Source organism: Microchirus variegatus (genome assembly GCF_963457635.1).
Source record: "Microchirus variegatus genome assembly, chromosome: 5".
Classification (NCBI taxonomy): domain Eukaryota; kingdom Metazoa; phylum Chordata; class Actinopteri; order Pleuronectiformes; family Soleidae; genus Microchirus; species Microchirus variegatus.
Window position 1 is genome coordinate 19810747 of NC_139806.1, and position 17394 is coordinate 19828140.

At 39.5% G+C, this 17394-nt stretch overlaps 1 protein-coding gene across 1 annotated transcript; it reads right to left on the reverse strand.

Moving 5' to 3' along the window:
* Window positions 1-118: 118 nt before the first annotated feature.
* arf1 (ADP-ribosylation factor 1) lies at window positions 119-4362 on the reverse strand. The gene is made up of 5 exons (XM_083890335.1): window positions 4313-4362; window positions 3040-3211; window positions 2764-2874; window positions 2140-2264; window positions 119-2031 (listed from the first exon to the last, which is right to left on the reverse strand). The coding sequence occupies exons 2-5, from the start codon at window positions 3170-3172 to the stop codon at window positions 1873-1875; spliced, it is 528 nt and encodes a 175-aa protein (XP_083746461.1). The 5' UTR covers window positions 3173-3211; window positions 4313-4362; the 3' UTR covers window positions 119-1872.
* Window positions 4363-17394: the final 13032 nt, after the last annotated feature.

Here is a 17394-nt window from a genome sequence, read left to right on the forward strand (position 1 = left end):
AGAACCTTCATGAGATGCTACATCATGCACTTTGACGTTCAGTAATTTGCTGATGTGACACAATCGTCTTTAACCTCATAGCTTTATTTATAGCAAATTAATAAGACTTTTCCCCCTCTCAAAACAAAAGCTTTACATAAAAAACATTAGATTTCCAACATACAGGAAGATACAATAAACATGTTTCATGCCACCCAATTTAAAAATATCTTATAAAAAAACATACGCATATAAGAGGCAACATGTGTCTCTAATAAAAAGGCATATTCACATTTAGCCCAAAGGACAATGCACTGCAGAAAGAGAAACATAATGGCACTTAGTAAAAATGTGGGTGTAATTGATTTTATAATGCCATCAAAATCCTATGTTCCAGGATTGTCAAGAATAGAAAAAGGCACATTTATTTTAGTGTGTTAGTACATTAGTTACTATTAGCTGAGAACAATGATGACACCCTGTGACACCCTTTATGAACCCATGGAGTTTTGCTTAACAAGTATATTGCAAAGGCAGCATATTATCACCCTGAGATTGAGAAATACAAGAAACCCAGCATGGCGGTAAGAAATTTGGATAGAGTGATATTCATTAAAGAGTGCACATAATATACCAGTGTGGACTAAATGGCAACCTGGGGAGCTGGTACAGGTAGTAACTGGTTCAAGTAACCATGATGGCAGTATGTGGTGCACCGTGTGAACTTAAAGGTCCAGTGAGCAACATTTAAAACAATTTATTGTAAGAAACTGAATATAAGACAAGTTTGTTTAAGTTTATAAATACGTTAGAATAAAATACTTTGGTTTTACTACCAAAAGAACATTTGGCCATTGAAGTTTCCTGATGCACTTGAGAAAGGGAGGGACTACAATCTGCAGTCTCACCATTAGATGTCACTAATTCTTACACACTGGACCTTTAAGTGAGTTTTTAGGTTAATAGTACCTGTCACAAGGTAAGAAGTCCTCAGATTACACTGAGGCACACATGGCTGCCCAACAACCAAGAGAACAGTAACTACAAGGGAAATTACAAGAGTGCAATAAGCTTCCCCAGTGCCAAGTAATATTTACAATTACACATAAAAAAAAAAAAACAGATTTACAAAAATAGATAAACTCCACCACTGGCTTGTTTAGCCCAATTTATACTCCTGCGTAAAGTGCTCTGCGTAGGCTACGCAGAGTCCTCTGCGTCGACGCAGAACCTGTCGAAGAGCCTCTGCGTCGTCTCCGGGTGCACGGAATATTTTTTAAGTATCCGTCACTCCGTCAAGGGACAACGGAGACGGCAAGAGCTGCAATTGGTCCTCAGGACAGGCCGAGCGAAGCTGCTCTGTGCCGGCTCACAGTGAGCAGCGAGCGTCCACAGAGGGCGGAGCTGAAGACCGCCGACTTCGTCGCTGCCAAACTTTAAATACGTCATATCTTAACACACACAGCACATGTTTAGACTCTCAATGGCCAATTTCTCGCCTCAAATTATCTTAAAACTGCGTTCCGGGACACAGAAAAGTGACAAACGGCCGCTGTTTCAACAACAACAGTCTTTCTCCCTCGGACGCCATTGCTCACTGTAGCCAAAAGCACAACAACCTTGTGCAGCGACCACTGATCGGGCGGGAAATTGCAGCGCCTATCCGTCACCACGACGCAGAAGTATAAAGGCTCGAGTGGTGTACATGGTGACGCAGACGGATAACGCATTACGCAGTCGGAGAAGTATAATGTGGCCTAGTGGTAACAACAGCAGGAGAAAAAGGCTCCAGTGGGTGATTTGAATTTAGTAGCTCAATATTGCACCACCTTAAGAGTAAGGAGCAAGGACAGAGACAGAGTGGGGTAGACAAGTTTTAGACGGCTGTGATTATTATTGTTTCTTAAGGTTTGCAGCCAACCAGTTCAGTCCTTCATAGAGGCCATCTCCAGTGGTGGCGCAGGTTGCCTGGATGTACCATGGTCCATGTCGTATGGTGTGAAGACCCATCTGGTCTGTGAGTTCTGCAGCACTCATGGCATTTGGAAGGTCCTACAAACGATAACCAGTAAGTTGAATTAAAACAAAAAAATGCATTTGCAAATATAACTGATTGTGATACACAGCTCTTTATATGACAAGCTGATGAGTAAGTATTACTTGTTTGTTGGCAAAGACTAATAGCACAGCCTCACGCAGTTCCTCCTCCGACAGCATTCTGAGGAGCTCTTCCCGGGCCTCTGCACATCGCTCCCTGTCATTGCTGTCCACAACGAAGATGACACCTGAAACAAGAGCACATGGAAAACAATTAAGTGTATGTGCATGTGTCATATCTATAATTGCAAAGAACATCTGTCTGTTAATCCTATAATCCCAACATGTCACTTGACAGGCTTCAAACTTGTCAGGTGACTGACGAAGGGCACTGAGGTGTGCAATGTCAACTTTGATGTTGTTTGGATAAGTTACTGCAAGAGATAAATGTGACAGAAATATTGATTTTGATACCTGGATTTTGATATCAATTCCTGAACTTATCACTTATCACTTTTAACAACAATTTTATTTTTTGGCAGACACAAAGTGGTTTCATAAAATAATATTAATCATACCCACTATGTGAGTAACCCTATAGAAAAGCACACATTATCAAGCTAACTATAAGTATGTTGAAGATGATCGGTTACTGTCGATCATGCATTGAAACTTTTGAAGAAAGAAAAGTGGTTGATTAAAGCACACAAATGTCCAGCACAATGACATTAATATAACTAAACTTACCCTGTGTGTTTTGGAAGTAATGACGCCACAGTGGTCGAATTTTGTCTTGACCACCGACATCCCATACTGTAAAACTGATCTTCTTGTACTCTACAGTCTCTACATTAAAACCTAAGACAGAGGGATAGAGTAACATTAAAAGCAAACCCATAGTTTGCATAGACCAACAATTGGTCAAAGATCAACTACAATTGAATTATTTGTCTGTTTTAAAACACATAACAGTCTGAAAAACATCATCATCATCATCATCATCATCAGCTTATATGAACCTGCCTATTGTGGGAATGGTAGTGACAACCTCTCCGAGTTTGAGCTTGTACAAAATTGTGGTCTTTCCGGCAGCATCCAGACCCACCATGAGGATACGCATTTCCTTCTTTGAAAACTTTGAAAGAAATTTTCCCATGGTGGATGGTAGTGGGAATCTGCTTTGGCAAAAATAAACCTGTGGAGAAGAGATCAGCTGTTGAAGTATACGAAAAGGCAGATGGCTAAAACCAAAAGGTGACTTGAAATCAATTACTTTTAATACAAATCAGAACAAAAACAAAAACAAAACATGTTGAACTTTCTGTTTAACAAATGAATCCTGGGCTAATAATTCTAATAGAAAACCATAACTAGTTGTAACCAGAGTGTCTGCTTGCTGAACGTTTCTTTATCAAACACTTAATCAATGCACCAACAATTTAATGTCTATCTCTGCACCTCCATAGAGACGTGACCATGTTGGATGAAACTATATTTACTTCATGGGAAGATAAAGTTAACACATCAAACTCTAAATTGCAGCCAGAACTTGCCAAATGTGTACATGAAACAGACATGGCATATCATAATGTTGTTTCATTCCAATAATGTGCTTGTGTTTTGAGACATATATCATTTTCAGATGGAAATTAGTCACATCTAGGACAAAGCATATTTTCTCTTACTGAGATGATTGTATCATTTACACTGTCACTGATACAAAAACAACAACAATAATAATGGTACGCTGTGTATTTCAAAGTTGACAGTGTAATGATTTGCCAAACGTCTCAATACGAATTGCGTCACATTCATGGACAGCCCAAGAAAACATAATGACAGGAAATATTCAACACATATTGTTTGTCTTTGTAATTGTCCTTGTACTAAAACGTAGAACAGTAATAACTACTAAGACCTGATTGGGAAAGCGTTCTGATTGTTGATTTATTGTGACCTAAAGATAGTCACATCTCTTGTTGTCTGTAGACGAGCTGCCTCACTCACTAGTCCTGTCAAAAAAAGACTGACTGTTGTCCCGCTACGAAAACAAACGACAGCATAAGCACTTTAAAGTGTAGTGCTTGTAAATATCCTGCCACTAACTCGGACTTATGACAATTTACAAGTCAGAAGCGCACGGTCTGGTGTTGCGTTTAACAACTTAACTTATAACTAAGTTAGCCACTGCAGTTAAGCTAGGTTAAAGTTACACAGACGACTGAACCTGCACACGCGTGGAATTTTGAATGACACGGTTAAGTGTAAAACTCCAAGAGATTGACTTTACACTTACACTGTTGGTATGTTTTCTCCGCTCTTTAAGGCGTTTCCTTCCTCTCGGAGATGGCGACAAAACTTTTTTTAACGTTCGTCAACTTCTTGTATTTCCTGGTTTCCGGTGGACTGTGTGCTTTGCGCTACATTGCTGCCCCCCTCAGGCTGGGGTTAAACTGCAGGGCGGGGTGATTTATGACACGTCACGGGTTCCCGCAACTGCCGTCATCGTCAGGTCAGGAGTAGAGGAAATGCAACAATAAACACATACTCTTTACAGATATAGACGGACAGAGAACGTGGTTATTGCCACACGGATTATGTATTAGCAATACAATTAGGGAAGTCAAATCTCTACACAATATACAAACAATTGCACTTTTCCAAATTCTCAGATATTGACAACAAATGTACGTTTTGCAACATTTTACATTTATTTCTGTGCATGAGCAGAAAATTATCTACAAACAAATATTACAATCACAGGTCTAGAGATGTTATAATATACTTTGAACATTCGAGGTATGAGATTGATTTTTGTTTGATTCTGTGTGGCAAACTACAGTTTTCTGGACTCTCCCCTAATTTCATAGGTTTTATGATCAAATTATATATTAGCACTTTTAAATAGATCAATACGAATATAAAAGCATAAAAACGACAGACAAATATCTTCCTTGAACATCCATTTATTTTTGATATTATTTTCTATTATAATTAAATGTATCTTACTCGATTGGTTTATTTTACAAAATGTTCTTATACTGTGTATTTTTTCCACGTTAATCTTTTGTATTTGGGTCTTACTGACATTGTTGAAATTGGAATAGATATCTGTTTCATGTACATTTTTATTTTATCTGTTTCATGTACATTTTTTTTTTTATCTGTTTCATGTACATTTTTTTTTTTTTTTTTAATAAAGTGGGAAAAAGAAATCATCAGGTCAGCAGATGTCGCCCCTTGTGGCCGAGTGGGAATCTACAGGAACTGTTGAGTGTCTCATCAATTAATTAATGTATTCATGCTAGTATAAGGGCATTCATGATGTGTATTCATGTATTTATTTTCTAGCATCCATAATTGTATAAATCATATAATATTTTTTTGTAATTACCTTTTTTATTAGGAAGAACAGACAAAATGATTTCAATGACAGTGCATTAAAGAGTTCTGTGTACAGTCTACATTATAAGGCACTTAGGTGGATTAATTGTCCCTTTGCTTTCTTTTAAGAGAGTAAGACATATAATCATTATATCATTATATATAACCATAGACCCTTGTTTGTGTGCTTAATATAGTCTATTTTAAGTCAATGCCTAAAGCTGAAAGAAGACACAAACAAACAAAACATTGCATTCTGTTTTGAAACACTCTGCATTTTACTCAGAGTGACTCAAACTTATTTTTCATTTTTCATTTGTCAAAACACAAACAAACTTAGAACATTAGAAATGTCGCTTAAATAATTCAAATCTCTAATTGTGCCGCGTCTGCCTCAAATCGACGAGGAACCTTATTTTATCACTGCTGCCAAAAGAAAGTGCCCATACCCTCGTCCAGACTGTACAGTGAAACAAAAGTAAATCTACAAGCACATTCAGCTGAAAGAGAAACTCACACTTGTTTTATTGAGTGAAAGTCTAACCCGGGTTAAATGGACCAGTTAAATTTTAACCAAGGTCAACTATGAGTACCATGAGCAGTGAAGGAGGCAGCAGGAAGGCAGAAGGGCAGAGAACAATGTGAGGGGACAAGGTTCTATGGCCGTGATGTGATGGACCACACAGTGAAAGCTCATAATGTCTCGACTCCCTCTGTGACCATCATTTGTAGCTTTGCCTGCTAAATGCCTGAGATATCTTTCCAGTGTGTATCCACAGTCTTTTTGTGTGTGTGTGTGTGTGCAATGTGTTTACTGCAATATCTATTCAAGTTATGTTTTTGTTGTTTTTTAACTCTGACTCTTCATTTTTATTGTGTAACTTCCATCAAATATTCTCTTTGAAAGCTTTTACCGCGACATTCTCGAAATCGCCAAACAAACTGAAAAGAAATACACTCCTGTTTTCTTTTCACCCTAAAACAATAATCTTTTCCCGTTAAAAAATATACAAAGAAATTATAAAATGATCCACAAAAAAGTTGAAAAATGACAATAATGTTTTTCTTTGTTGCAGAAAAGTATGAATCGCAGGATCTACGTGAAATCAGTGGCAAAAGAAATCACAGCATCTGCAGTAAGTCACTCAAGTCTAAGTCTGTGCAATAACAAGTTTCGAAACTTACATAATAAAAGTATTCCACTGTCCTAAACCTGCAGTACATATGTTTTCTAAAAGAGTGATGCCTCACACCAAACACAATCCTTCGCTGCATCTTTTTAAAAACACATTAACCTTAAAGGACAAAACCTTTTTTCTTTTGCTATTTGTTCAACATGCATATATGCCAACATTAGCAGATAATAGCTTGATCTTGTTCTGTACAAAATACTACAATTCAGACCATAAACCAATGCCTTTTTAAAGACACTTTAGCACTATAAAGTAAAACAAAATGATTTGATGATCCATCATACACCTCTGAACCCCCCCCCCCCCTCCACCACCACCACCACCAAAACCCCCCATTTTTCCTGGTTGCACAGTCAGAGCACAGGTGCAGGTGTGACAACAAAGGCACATGCGAACACGTTCAATGAAACCTGTCAAAAGTGATTTTATTAACGTTGCTTCCTCTGATGCACTCCCGAGCCAAACCATCTGGACTCCTGTTAAATTATATCTGCAGGCTAAGAACAATATATATATATATATATATATATATGAACCCATGTTGGCTTCTAATGTTATTTCAAATCAAATAAGACACGGGAAATACAGTAGGGTTACGTCACAATGTAAGAATATCTCTCTCGATAACTGACATCTCTTTTCTATTTTGGTTTTAACAAATACAATTCAAGCTTTATTGACTTTAAATTAACGCAATATGCATTTGCAACGTACCATGCAGTGGGTCGAATCCACCTTTCCATGCTCAACAGCCAGACACAGCAGTAACATCCAATTGACGGGCTCTTTCTTTCTCTTCTGCTTCATATCTCACTTGATACTGACAGCTGTGATGTGTGGACAGAGAGCTAGATATAGGACAGTATGACACACACACACACGCACGCACACACACATACAAATTCTGATGCCCAAGTTTGTGTACAACTTTTTTTCCTCACGTGCACAAACATGCACACGCACAGACACACATGTCCTCTCCCTCTCTTGCTCACCCTCTCTCTCTTTTTTTTTCTTCTAAAGAGCTCCTGTCCCCAACGGATTTCCTTATCCCACCTGGGGGCCGTGACCCCGGAGGGGTCAGCTACAGTTAGGCCCTACGTAGTGATTTTCAAGGAAGTAATCCACTGCAGCAGAAAATTGTCAATTCTGAGCAATGCACACATCTGTGATATGTTACTAAAGTCAGTCATGTCCAAAATCTAAGTAAATGTATGACTCGTGAGGCAGAGAGCGAGGCTTGTCTGCAGTTTGTGAATGGACGAGGACTGCCAAGGGTCCAAAGAGACTTCGCAGTAGGAAGTGGGTAAAGATCTCAGTAGGGGCCTTACTCCCCTCTGAGACGAGGCCTAGCAAGGATAAAAACACTCAGTGAGGGGCTTGGGAATGCTGATCTGGTGTGTGTGTATGCGCGTGTGTGTGTACTCGCACATGTGTTTGCATAGGAGAAAGTGTTTCAAATGTCTATACTTCATGTTAGACAATTTAGGATTTGAAGTTTGTAGTGTAGTGTAGTGTAAAGGTTGATCATAATCATCAAAATGATAACAGGCGCTCATTGTGAAAAGTTCCTTGGGCAACTACAGATAGACAAATGCTGTGTGAGTTGTACAAAGGAGCTGGTTTGGGCTGAGCAGTGCTGCAACTAAGATGGACAGGCATGGGATACCTCCCTCTGCGTCTCATGTACTGGATTATAGGTTGGGGCAAAATTCCAAAGGAGGTGTGAAGCGAGAAACAAACCGAACATTATTACAACGACCTTCGTCGCTGCCATGAGCGGATCCATGCTGGCTTCATCCATTGGCAACAAGTGCCACTGGGCACCATAACCCACGCCTCTCACAGTAGGGGGCGCTACAGAGACAGACCGGGGCAAAAGGATAAATGTGCACCAGTTTCGCCTGCCAGTCACCTTTGTATGGTGATTGTTGGCAGCCTGAGAAGTTCGGGAAGGGGATTTACATAACATTTTGCATCCCGGCCTGGGCATATACAGAAATGTTTCATTCTATATTTTTAAGTCATCATCGCACTAAGAGTGTCCATATATGTACGGTTTATGGAGACAAATGTCACAGTTTGATCTTGCTGGATGACAAATCACTATTTTGATGGACCATTGGTCGTAATTGGAGGTGTCCGGTACAGATGATAGGGACAAGTTCTCCTTAGATGCACTTCCTCAAAAAGAACATGGGGGCCTCTGTCGTTGGGTGGGGGTTGGGGATGGAGTGGGAAGTGGGTTAAGAATGGGAATATCTTGCAGGATGTGGGTGTACTGGCAATGGGCTACACATGGAACAAGGCGTTCATGGCAGAGGACTGGATTTCCTGGTAAAAGACGACTTGTTTGGACGTGAGAATACCATGGTCTGTTTCTTCAGGTTCTCTGCATTATTTTAATGGCCTACATTTAACAGAATGCTCGCTGCTTTCGATGAACACATTTTGATTGGTGTAATATCTGAGGCTACGTTTGCTGCTTTCTCCTCCTTTACAAATCTACGTAGTCTATGACGAGCCATTGCGAGATGAAACAATAGTGAGGATAAAGGTGTTTCTTTGAAAGACCTTTTTGTTTCTCTCAGTGAGTTGGTTTGAAGTTGATTCATGTTTGCTTTGTATACAGGTTTTTAAGAGTTGTCCCACCCCTTCTCCCCGCTTTAATCCGACTATATCCCATCAGTGGAGGCATCAAAGATTAAATTGTGAACCTGTTGCACCTTGGGGTAGATAATTGGTTGGAATGCACAGCATGTCGAAGCAGGGCCTTGAGGACAACCAGCACCAACTAAAACCCATGCCATCAAAATCAAGTAGATGTCCAGATTTGCCATTAGGATCTTTTTTTTTCTTGTCTTGTTGATGCAAAATGGTTTGTTATGTGGTGTCAACATTAGAGACCGCTCATGGTGACAGGCCTAACCTGCTCCCAAGGTGGTCCTGCATGCTTTTTTTTTATTGCTACTGACAACCCTCTCAGTCCTGCAAGTCCCCCAAAGATAATCCTTAAGTGATTGAGTAATGAATTTGGAAGTAGGCCCATTTCAAACACTGCAAGCACACACAAGCGGCGTCAAAAAATGTTGGATAATTTTGATCTGATAATTCCTCCTTACTAACGTGGCATTTTGTTCACTCTAAAACAAAAATGGTTTCAATTGTTAACTCTTCTTTGTCTGTTTATGGTGTGTGTGTGTGTGTGTGTGTGTGTGTGTGTGTGTGTGTGTGTGTGTGTGTGTGTGTGTGTGTGTGAGGTGTTCATCTGCGCACCTGTCTGCCTTGAGGCTCAAAATGCTATAGCCTCTCATTTCTGGCCGGCACTCGTGTGGTAATGTATTAGAGGGCTTGTCATTGTACTTTACTGAAGACCTCTGACAAGCTATTTGACACTCTCGACAGGGTCAGAGGTGTCAACCTGCTCACACTGACAGGGAGATGGACACATAAGGGCACAGGAAAATTAGGCTGTTACACAAGTCAATTGCTGGTTGCAGCCTTAAGTCACTTTGTTGCTCCAACAGTGCCCCAGATGTCACATTTGATGTTGCGATTGCAAACCACAGAAGCTTTGTCCATTTAAACCAAGATTTATGTAAAGTTTGAAAGTTTTTAGTTTCTGTTCAAGAAGTTTTGAAGAAAAAAATGAATATTGTGCCAATACTTACATGGAGAATATGTGAAGAAGTGTATATTTTTAAGGGTCCCGAAAGGACAATTTAGCTAAGGCGGCAGTGGATGGAAATAATGGCACAGTGAATTCTTAAGTCTCAAATCCTTGTTAAGACCCTCCACCTTTCAAACTAAACTGGATCACACCAAGAATCTCCTATCCCTTTATCCTGTTTAGATCCTCTAATCCCTCAGCCATTTTCCATTCTGTCTCTTTTTTCTCATTTCAAATGACAACGCTTTGGTTGTCCGGCTGTGGAACGTTGAGAATTTTTCCTTTTGGTTGAAAGGAAAGTAACTATACTGAAGAAAGGAAGAACAGCTTGACAGAGCCAAGTATGCAACGAATCTCTTTAAGTCCCATAATGAGATGTTTTCTCTGCTCGGAGCTTGTATTGACATGGAGACTAATGATTTCCACAAAGTAATAGATTGAGAGAGTAATGCGCAGGGGTGGGAAAGACAACACGAAGTGATTTAAGTTGTAGAGAAGCCAAGATGCTCAGTGCCTCTCTTTGTATGGGATGTGAAGAGGCTTGATGATATCAGCCTTCTGGAGCAAACACACAGAGAGCCATTATTGCAGTGTTTGCATGTATCTACAAAATGAAAATGAATACACACTTGATTACCACAAACAGATCTAATGCAACACAAAAACACAGGTATATTCATTCAGTAACTGCTTAGATTAAATAAAGACAGGGTTTGTATGAAACTTGCATTTTCAGACCTTCCAATTAGCGACTAATGCTATCTATATTAACCTTCCCCCTATAGCCTGACTTAGTTTTATTGAGGGAAGAGCAAGGGGGTTGGGGTTGCCTCAATAAAAACAGCACTAAAAAGCAATTACAGTGCTGTGAAGAATGGGACTTGTCAGTAATTTGCCGTCTAAAACTGAGGAGATTGCAGGTCTGGGGCCGATTGGAATTCTGAACCTGCAGTGCAGTGTGGGAAAAGCAGTGGGAAGGCAAGCACCAGCCTTTGTGAGGTAATTACTGGAACTACCAGAGGCCAGCGCCAGTCCCTGCTAATGATAACCCCGCTACTCTCCCCTGCTAGTCACCTTGTAACTGATAAACCCAATCTCACTCACTCAGGACATGTCCACAATTATGGGGATGAATTAAATCTCTTTGTATGCTTCCAGCGCAAATTATCGTTTAAAAATTAAACATAATAATAATATATGAATGGTTTCCATTTATTTGATTTTCTCAGTACACTGAGACACCAAACACAAATATAATGTGAATAGAATAGCAAAATGAATGTGTTTGTGTGCTTTCTGCCAATTACTTCACAAGACAACTACTTTACTATATCCATTTATGTTTATTTCAATTTCATTTTATTTGTCCCAGTTTGGTCTTTGCACAGGTGAAGGGGAGCAAGCAAAGTAAGATGTGTCTTTACTGTGGATATGACAATAAACTTCTTGAATCTTGAGTTACCTGCACAAAACAACAACAACAACACATGGAGAAAGCCCAGTCTTAAACCGTCTTACTTGCTGAGAGCAAAGTGACGCCGGGTAACATTGGTAATTGAGCAATCACAAGTTCTAACCAAGACAAATAACTGCAGTGTATTTGCTGACATGATAATTGTGATAATTAGCTGCTTCATTTAATAGCATCATGGTTGGTTTGGTCGTGTGACGAGGCTCAACTCTGCATGTTAGCATGTGTGTATCGACTTGCTGAGCTATTACAAAAAAACTAAATATGCAGCAACAGCCAGACATAGGAAAGAATATCTTAAACAGAAAGTCAAGAAAAGTGCGGTGCAGGAGTGAAAAGTTTGCTAAATACATTTGCAGATATTTTTCCAGCCTTTTACTTGAGATTTAAGATAAGATAATATTCTTTATTAGTCCCGTAGTGGGGAAATGTACATTGTCACAGCAGCAAAGACCGTAAGGATAAAGGTAATAAACATTAACAATACGACTGTAAAAAGGTAAACTAGAATGTACATTATATACATTATAAGTTACCAGAATATATAGAGTATGGACTTGACTTTTACAATATAAACAGGATTGAACATGAGATATTTTATATGTATATTGCATAAGGGTATATGTATGTGTATATGTTTTAAATAACACACTTAAAATTATTATTTGGTTATTTAGGAAATATTTAAAGGCAATTCAAAATGATATAAGGTGTATCTCTGCTGTTTATTTAATATGATTTATATTATGAATTGCGTTTGTCATCTTTAAAAAAAGTGGGTCTCCATTGAAAAAGTTTGGGAAACACTTATTTAAAATGGTCTCAGTGAGAGAGGTGTGGTTTTCATATGAGCGACAGGACTGGGATCCAATGAAACCAGTGCATTAAGAGGCACAGAACTATTCTACAGAGTTGGGTCCCTGTTGAAAAATGAAAGTTAGTGTGTAATCATTGTGTTGTGCATCTTCAAAAGCAGTTTGAACTGTTTCAGTGTGATGCTCATCTCTGCTCAACTGCTTTGAGCTACAGAGACGTGAAAGGTGACTAATGAGTGCTCATGTCTGACTCCTCCCCCTTTCCTCTATAACCCCAGTCCACACTGATCTGGATGACCTCTTGTCAACCTCCAGGCTATGCACTCCGTCTCCACCAGCAACAGCTCACCTGAACGCACCATGCTGCCCTGAAGAACTATCACGTGCCTCCTTACATCAGCAGACAGTAAAAATGTATGAATTAAAAAAAACAAAACAGCAGAAATAGACTGTGAAGTGCATCGCTACACCACCACTCCTCCCTCTGCATCTCTCCAGTTTGACTAATGTTCCTTTGTGAGTAAAGACGTTGAAAAATTCCTTTGTTGGCGTTGACAATGCACACAGGCACTTCAAAAGAGGACGAGGCTGCTTTACAGGTGTCACATCTCATCTGATGATGGCTGCCCTCTTTAGAAATCCTGCAGATAACCCATCATCCTTATTCAAGGAGGGCGACGTACTTCACACGTCGCCCTCCTTGCCTACAAAAGAGAAAATATACCACCATGATTGCAACAGATGTTAAGCTGTTTTCATCACAGCCATTAATTCAAAGGTTTGTTTTGCGTGAGTGCACAGGGGCAGCACACACAAGTCTGTCTGCCACTAATGTTCACCCAAAAGTGGCTAAAAAAGACATTAGTGTTGTGTGATAAACAACACATTGGAGAAATCTTAATTTAGAATTTATTGGCTGAAGTGTGAGTTAAAAGTGTGAGGACCATCAGGATGTGTTTGTTTAGAAAACGGAGGTGAGAACCAGCATGAGCAACAAGGGAAAACATTTTTATGTGGTTTTAATTTATAATATTTCCAATTAGGGGGTTAAAACTGTGCCAAGGTTGTCCATACAAATGCATTTACTTTTAATAACCCTGTCATCTGGAGGCTCTGATGTGTTAAATGTGTTGAAGAGCTCTAGTAAATCCAAGGCAGAGATCTAATTTCAGACACAAGGAAACGCAGGCATCAAAAGACTGGCTTCAAAGTCAGCGACATCATGAAATGCCCACACACTGCACTCCCTCTGCTCTACAGTAGTTCACTTCTGGCCCATCACCTCTGGTGCGTTAGACAAGAAGAGCTTTGAGAGTTAGACTCTGCAGAGTTACGGTCTGTTCATTATGTGAGGTTCAGTGAAGCAGCTGAGAAATATCATCGTGTCACAATTTAGCTTTAAACCCAGATGAGGCAGCAAAATGATGCAAGGAATTTGCGACAGTGTTTGGGTGCAGAACAAAATGTGCAACAAGATGATGAGATCGATAAACGTTGAAGCACGTTATGTCAAGAAACTAACATAAACAAGAGGGGATTAAAAAAACAAACAGATTTTGTTACATATCAATTTATTCCAAGAAATATCTTCAATCACTCAAATAAAGAAAAATAAAGGCATAAACTAGTATATTAAATATTTACCTCTGTGTTGAATATACAATAACTGAATAGCACTTTTCATGCACATAAAATGTAACACAAAGTGCTTTGCATTGAAACACAAACATGTCCTCCACTTGCAATAAACCACATCAATACATATAACAAATCCATTCAAACTACACATATATGTAATTCCAGAGATTAATGTTATAGTAAGTGAGAATTGAATGAATCGAGAACAAAGATGATGGGTCATGTGAAGCATCACCCTTTCTGACATGTTTGTTAACAGCGTGAGGACATTTTAATGTCTGATTGAACATCAAAAGGAAGAGTGAAACAGAAGCTTTGCTGTAGCCAAAGTGCGACTTCAGTGGGAGTATTTGCATCATGTCATTTGAGTGGGAGGCTTTGCACTTCTCCACTGTATTTATGTCGCTCCGCTCTCTCCCACAACAACATAGCTTTATTGAAATGCATGCAGTTGCCTCTTGTGAAAGTCAGGGTGAAACCTGGGACATAAAATAAAGAGAGGACACTGATTGCAATTAGGCCCATTGTTTCCCATTTATATGGTTATTGGGTGGTGCCACTTGCAGTCTGGTGGCGTCAAAGTTCTCACAGTCAGGATGCCACCCCTCTCACTGGGGCTGCTGGAGCCTCCTCTGGCAACTATCTGCTAACAATGTGCGTCTCACTTGGGTGACAAAGCTGCAAGGTGGGTCTGGTGGAAGGGAAGGGCCCATTTCCTTTGGCCGAAAGACAGCCTTGCTGCAGGGCCGGGGTTTCTGTCCATCCTGTGATCTGTTTCATGTTTTGTACTTGTTTTCTCCCATTCAGGTGGTGTGAAAAGTGTCAAAGGTCAAAGCACGGAATGAGCTGCTGACAGTCTCCACCGTTGCTAAACCAGACCAGGAGTTCCAGACCAGGAGTTCATACACAACAGTGACTTCGACCACAATTATTTACCAACATGAGGCAGTGTTTAAACTAGGGATACAACTGTCTTCTGTCTGATACTGATACCAATATTGAAACTTTGAATTTTAGTCTTTAATGTCTTATGTCAACTTATATGTAATAACACATTTACCTACTAGATCAGGGGTCTCAAGCTCAAATGACCACTACTCTGGACAGTAGGCAGTCTTTTTCTAGTTGAATAGTTGTCCACTCAACTATTCAATGAGTGGACAATATGATCTTAAAATGACATCACAATATTCCATCATGATATCGAAATAAAATAGTACTAGTAAGAGTAAAACATGATAGATATTTCACAGAATTTCAAAATAAAAGTGTCATAATAAACAATTAAATGTTGTTTAATTGCGAAATAGTATTTATTATTTATATAGTATTTATTCTAAAAAAACAAAGTATAAACATACAAAAATGCAGAAAGGCCGTTGTTTCGACTGGGCAAGAGTGCTAACCCCTACACCAACTATGCTGCCCCCCCTTTTTTAATAACTTGGGACAATACTTAATATTATTTATAGCATCTATTGGATCATCAAATTATCAGAGAGACCAAAATTAAAGATAACTATTATTACTGAGAGCTTTGTTGTTTTGTTGTTTTATTCCCAGAGCATCCGTGAGGTCAAAGTTCAGACATGGGCAATGCAGGGGTGAATAAACACCACAGGGCAGACCAGCCACTGGCAATATGAATCATGGGTTCACCTGGGATTTTTAAAGCCACTCATTTTGGAGTGGAAGAGGCTTTAGGTATTATGGATCGCATTGGATTTTACTCTATTTTCGATCTGATCCAGTGATTTTGACAGGTATCGGACCAATACTGGTACTGAGTATTGTACCAGCCCATCCCTAGTTTAAATGTCACAGCCTTTTTATGAATGTCTGGGAAAATGTGTACACTTGAGTAATGCGTTTCAGTCACAGGACAAACTTTGAAAGACGGCTTATAATATAGTTTGATGTGGGGGTGGGCAGTGTAATGAATCTGCATGAATGAGAACGGAAGGGTATCACTTTTTGTGGTGCTTCCACCCCAGAGGGGGTGTGTATCAATCTTTCTGAGTGATAATGGGGTTAGATAGCAATGAGTCCTGGCCTCTGGTTGTGACATTGTTGTGGGGCTCAGGGACTATCAGGGGTCCAGGGGCTGAGCCGGAGCACTGGTGGGCTCTATTCACACCCAGCCACTAATCTATCTTGAGATCAGGTCTTTCTCTTCAACAAAGCTTCATCTATTTTCAAACTCTCATCACTGAGATTTTTTTCTCTGTTATTATTGTTTCTCCAAAAAGCACAGCTGGCCTCTGCACTCTCTGAAAAGATTCAAATTATTAATCCAGCCTTACTTTTCTCCCTTTTCTCCCTATCGCTAATCCATAGACTATATGTTTGGGCATATTGGCCTAAATCTATTAGTATCCATGACTGACAGCTTGTCCATAGGCTACTTAAAATATGTGAATGTAGTGATTTTTTTAAATGAAGTCCATTCATCATTATTATGTGGTAGGGGCTAATTACCTCCATGGGGGTTTCCCCTGTTTGTTTGTCAGCCGGATTCTGCAACATGTACAGAACCTATTTGGATGAAACTTTGAGGAGGGAAAGAACTGTGAGCCAGAACAGAACCCATTCATTTTCTGACTGATCCAGACAAGGGTGCAAATCTAAAATTACATTCCTTCATTTTTACTGACTTTAACACCGAGCATATAGCAGACGACACATTTGCACAAGCTCACTTAACATTACCATACGCAACGGTTTGTGCTATTGGAAAAATTCCAACGCTTTCTGAAAGTTGAGAAGATGCACGTCAAAAACAACATTTGGTTATTACGGTAATTTCACTTGTGCTGTTGCAGGAAGCTGGAGAATCAGCATCTTTGTCACCAGAGAGCAGAGAATTGAAAATTCCTATGTTCAAATTTCAAAAAAAGTAATGTCTTCCAAAATTTTAGGAAAAAGTCATGCTTTAGTATGTCATCCAAAATTTTATAAAAAAGCCATACTTTAGGGTGCTTTCACACCACTAGTTCGATTATTTGATCCGCACCAGGCAATACAATTGTTATTATGTAACATATGACTCCAGTGTGGTCTGCTTTCACACCAGCAAACAAACCAAAATTGGCACGATTGACGTTTCATCAATGTGTTTATATCTTCCGGTAGAAAATCGCCAATTTTGACCCACTATGGAGCAACACGTTCGCACATTGCTACTCTCTCTGAACTTCGTTTATTACA

Excerpts from the sequence above, each read along its gene's own strand:
- arf1 (XM_083890335.1), bottom strand. The coding sequence starts at position 3,172 with ATGGGAAAATTTCTTTCAAAGTTTTCAAAGAAGGAAATGCGTATCCTC. Across the intron at positions 2,265-2,763 it reads TTACTTCCAAAACACACAGG|GTGTCATCTTCGTTGTGGAC; the intron begins GTAAGTTTAGTT and ends CTCTTGTTTCAG. Across the intron at positions 2,032-2,139 it reads TAGTCTTTGCCAACAAACAA|GACCTTCCAAATGCCATGAG; the intron begins GTAATACTTACT and ends TATCGTTTGTAG.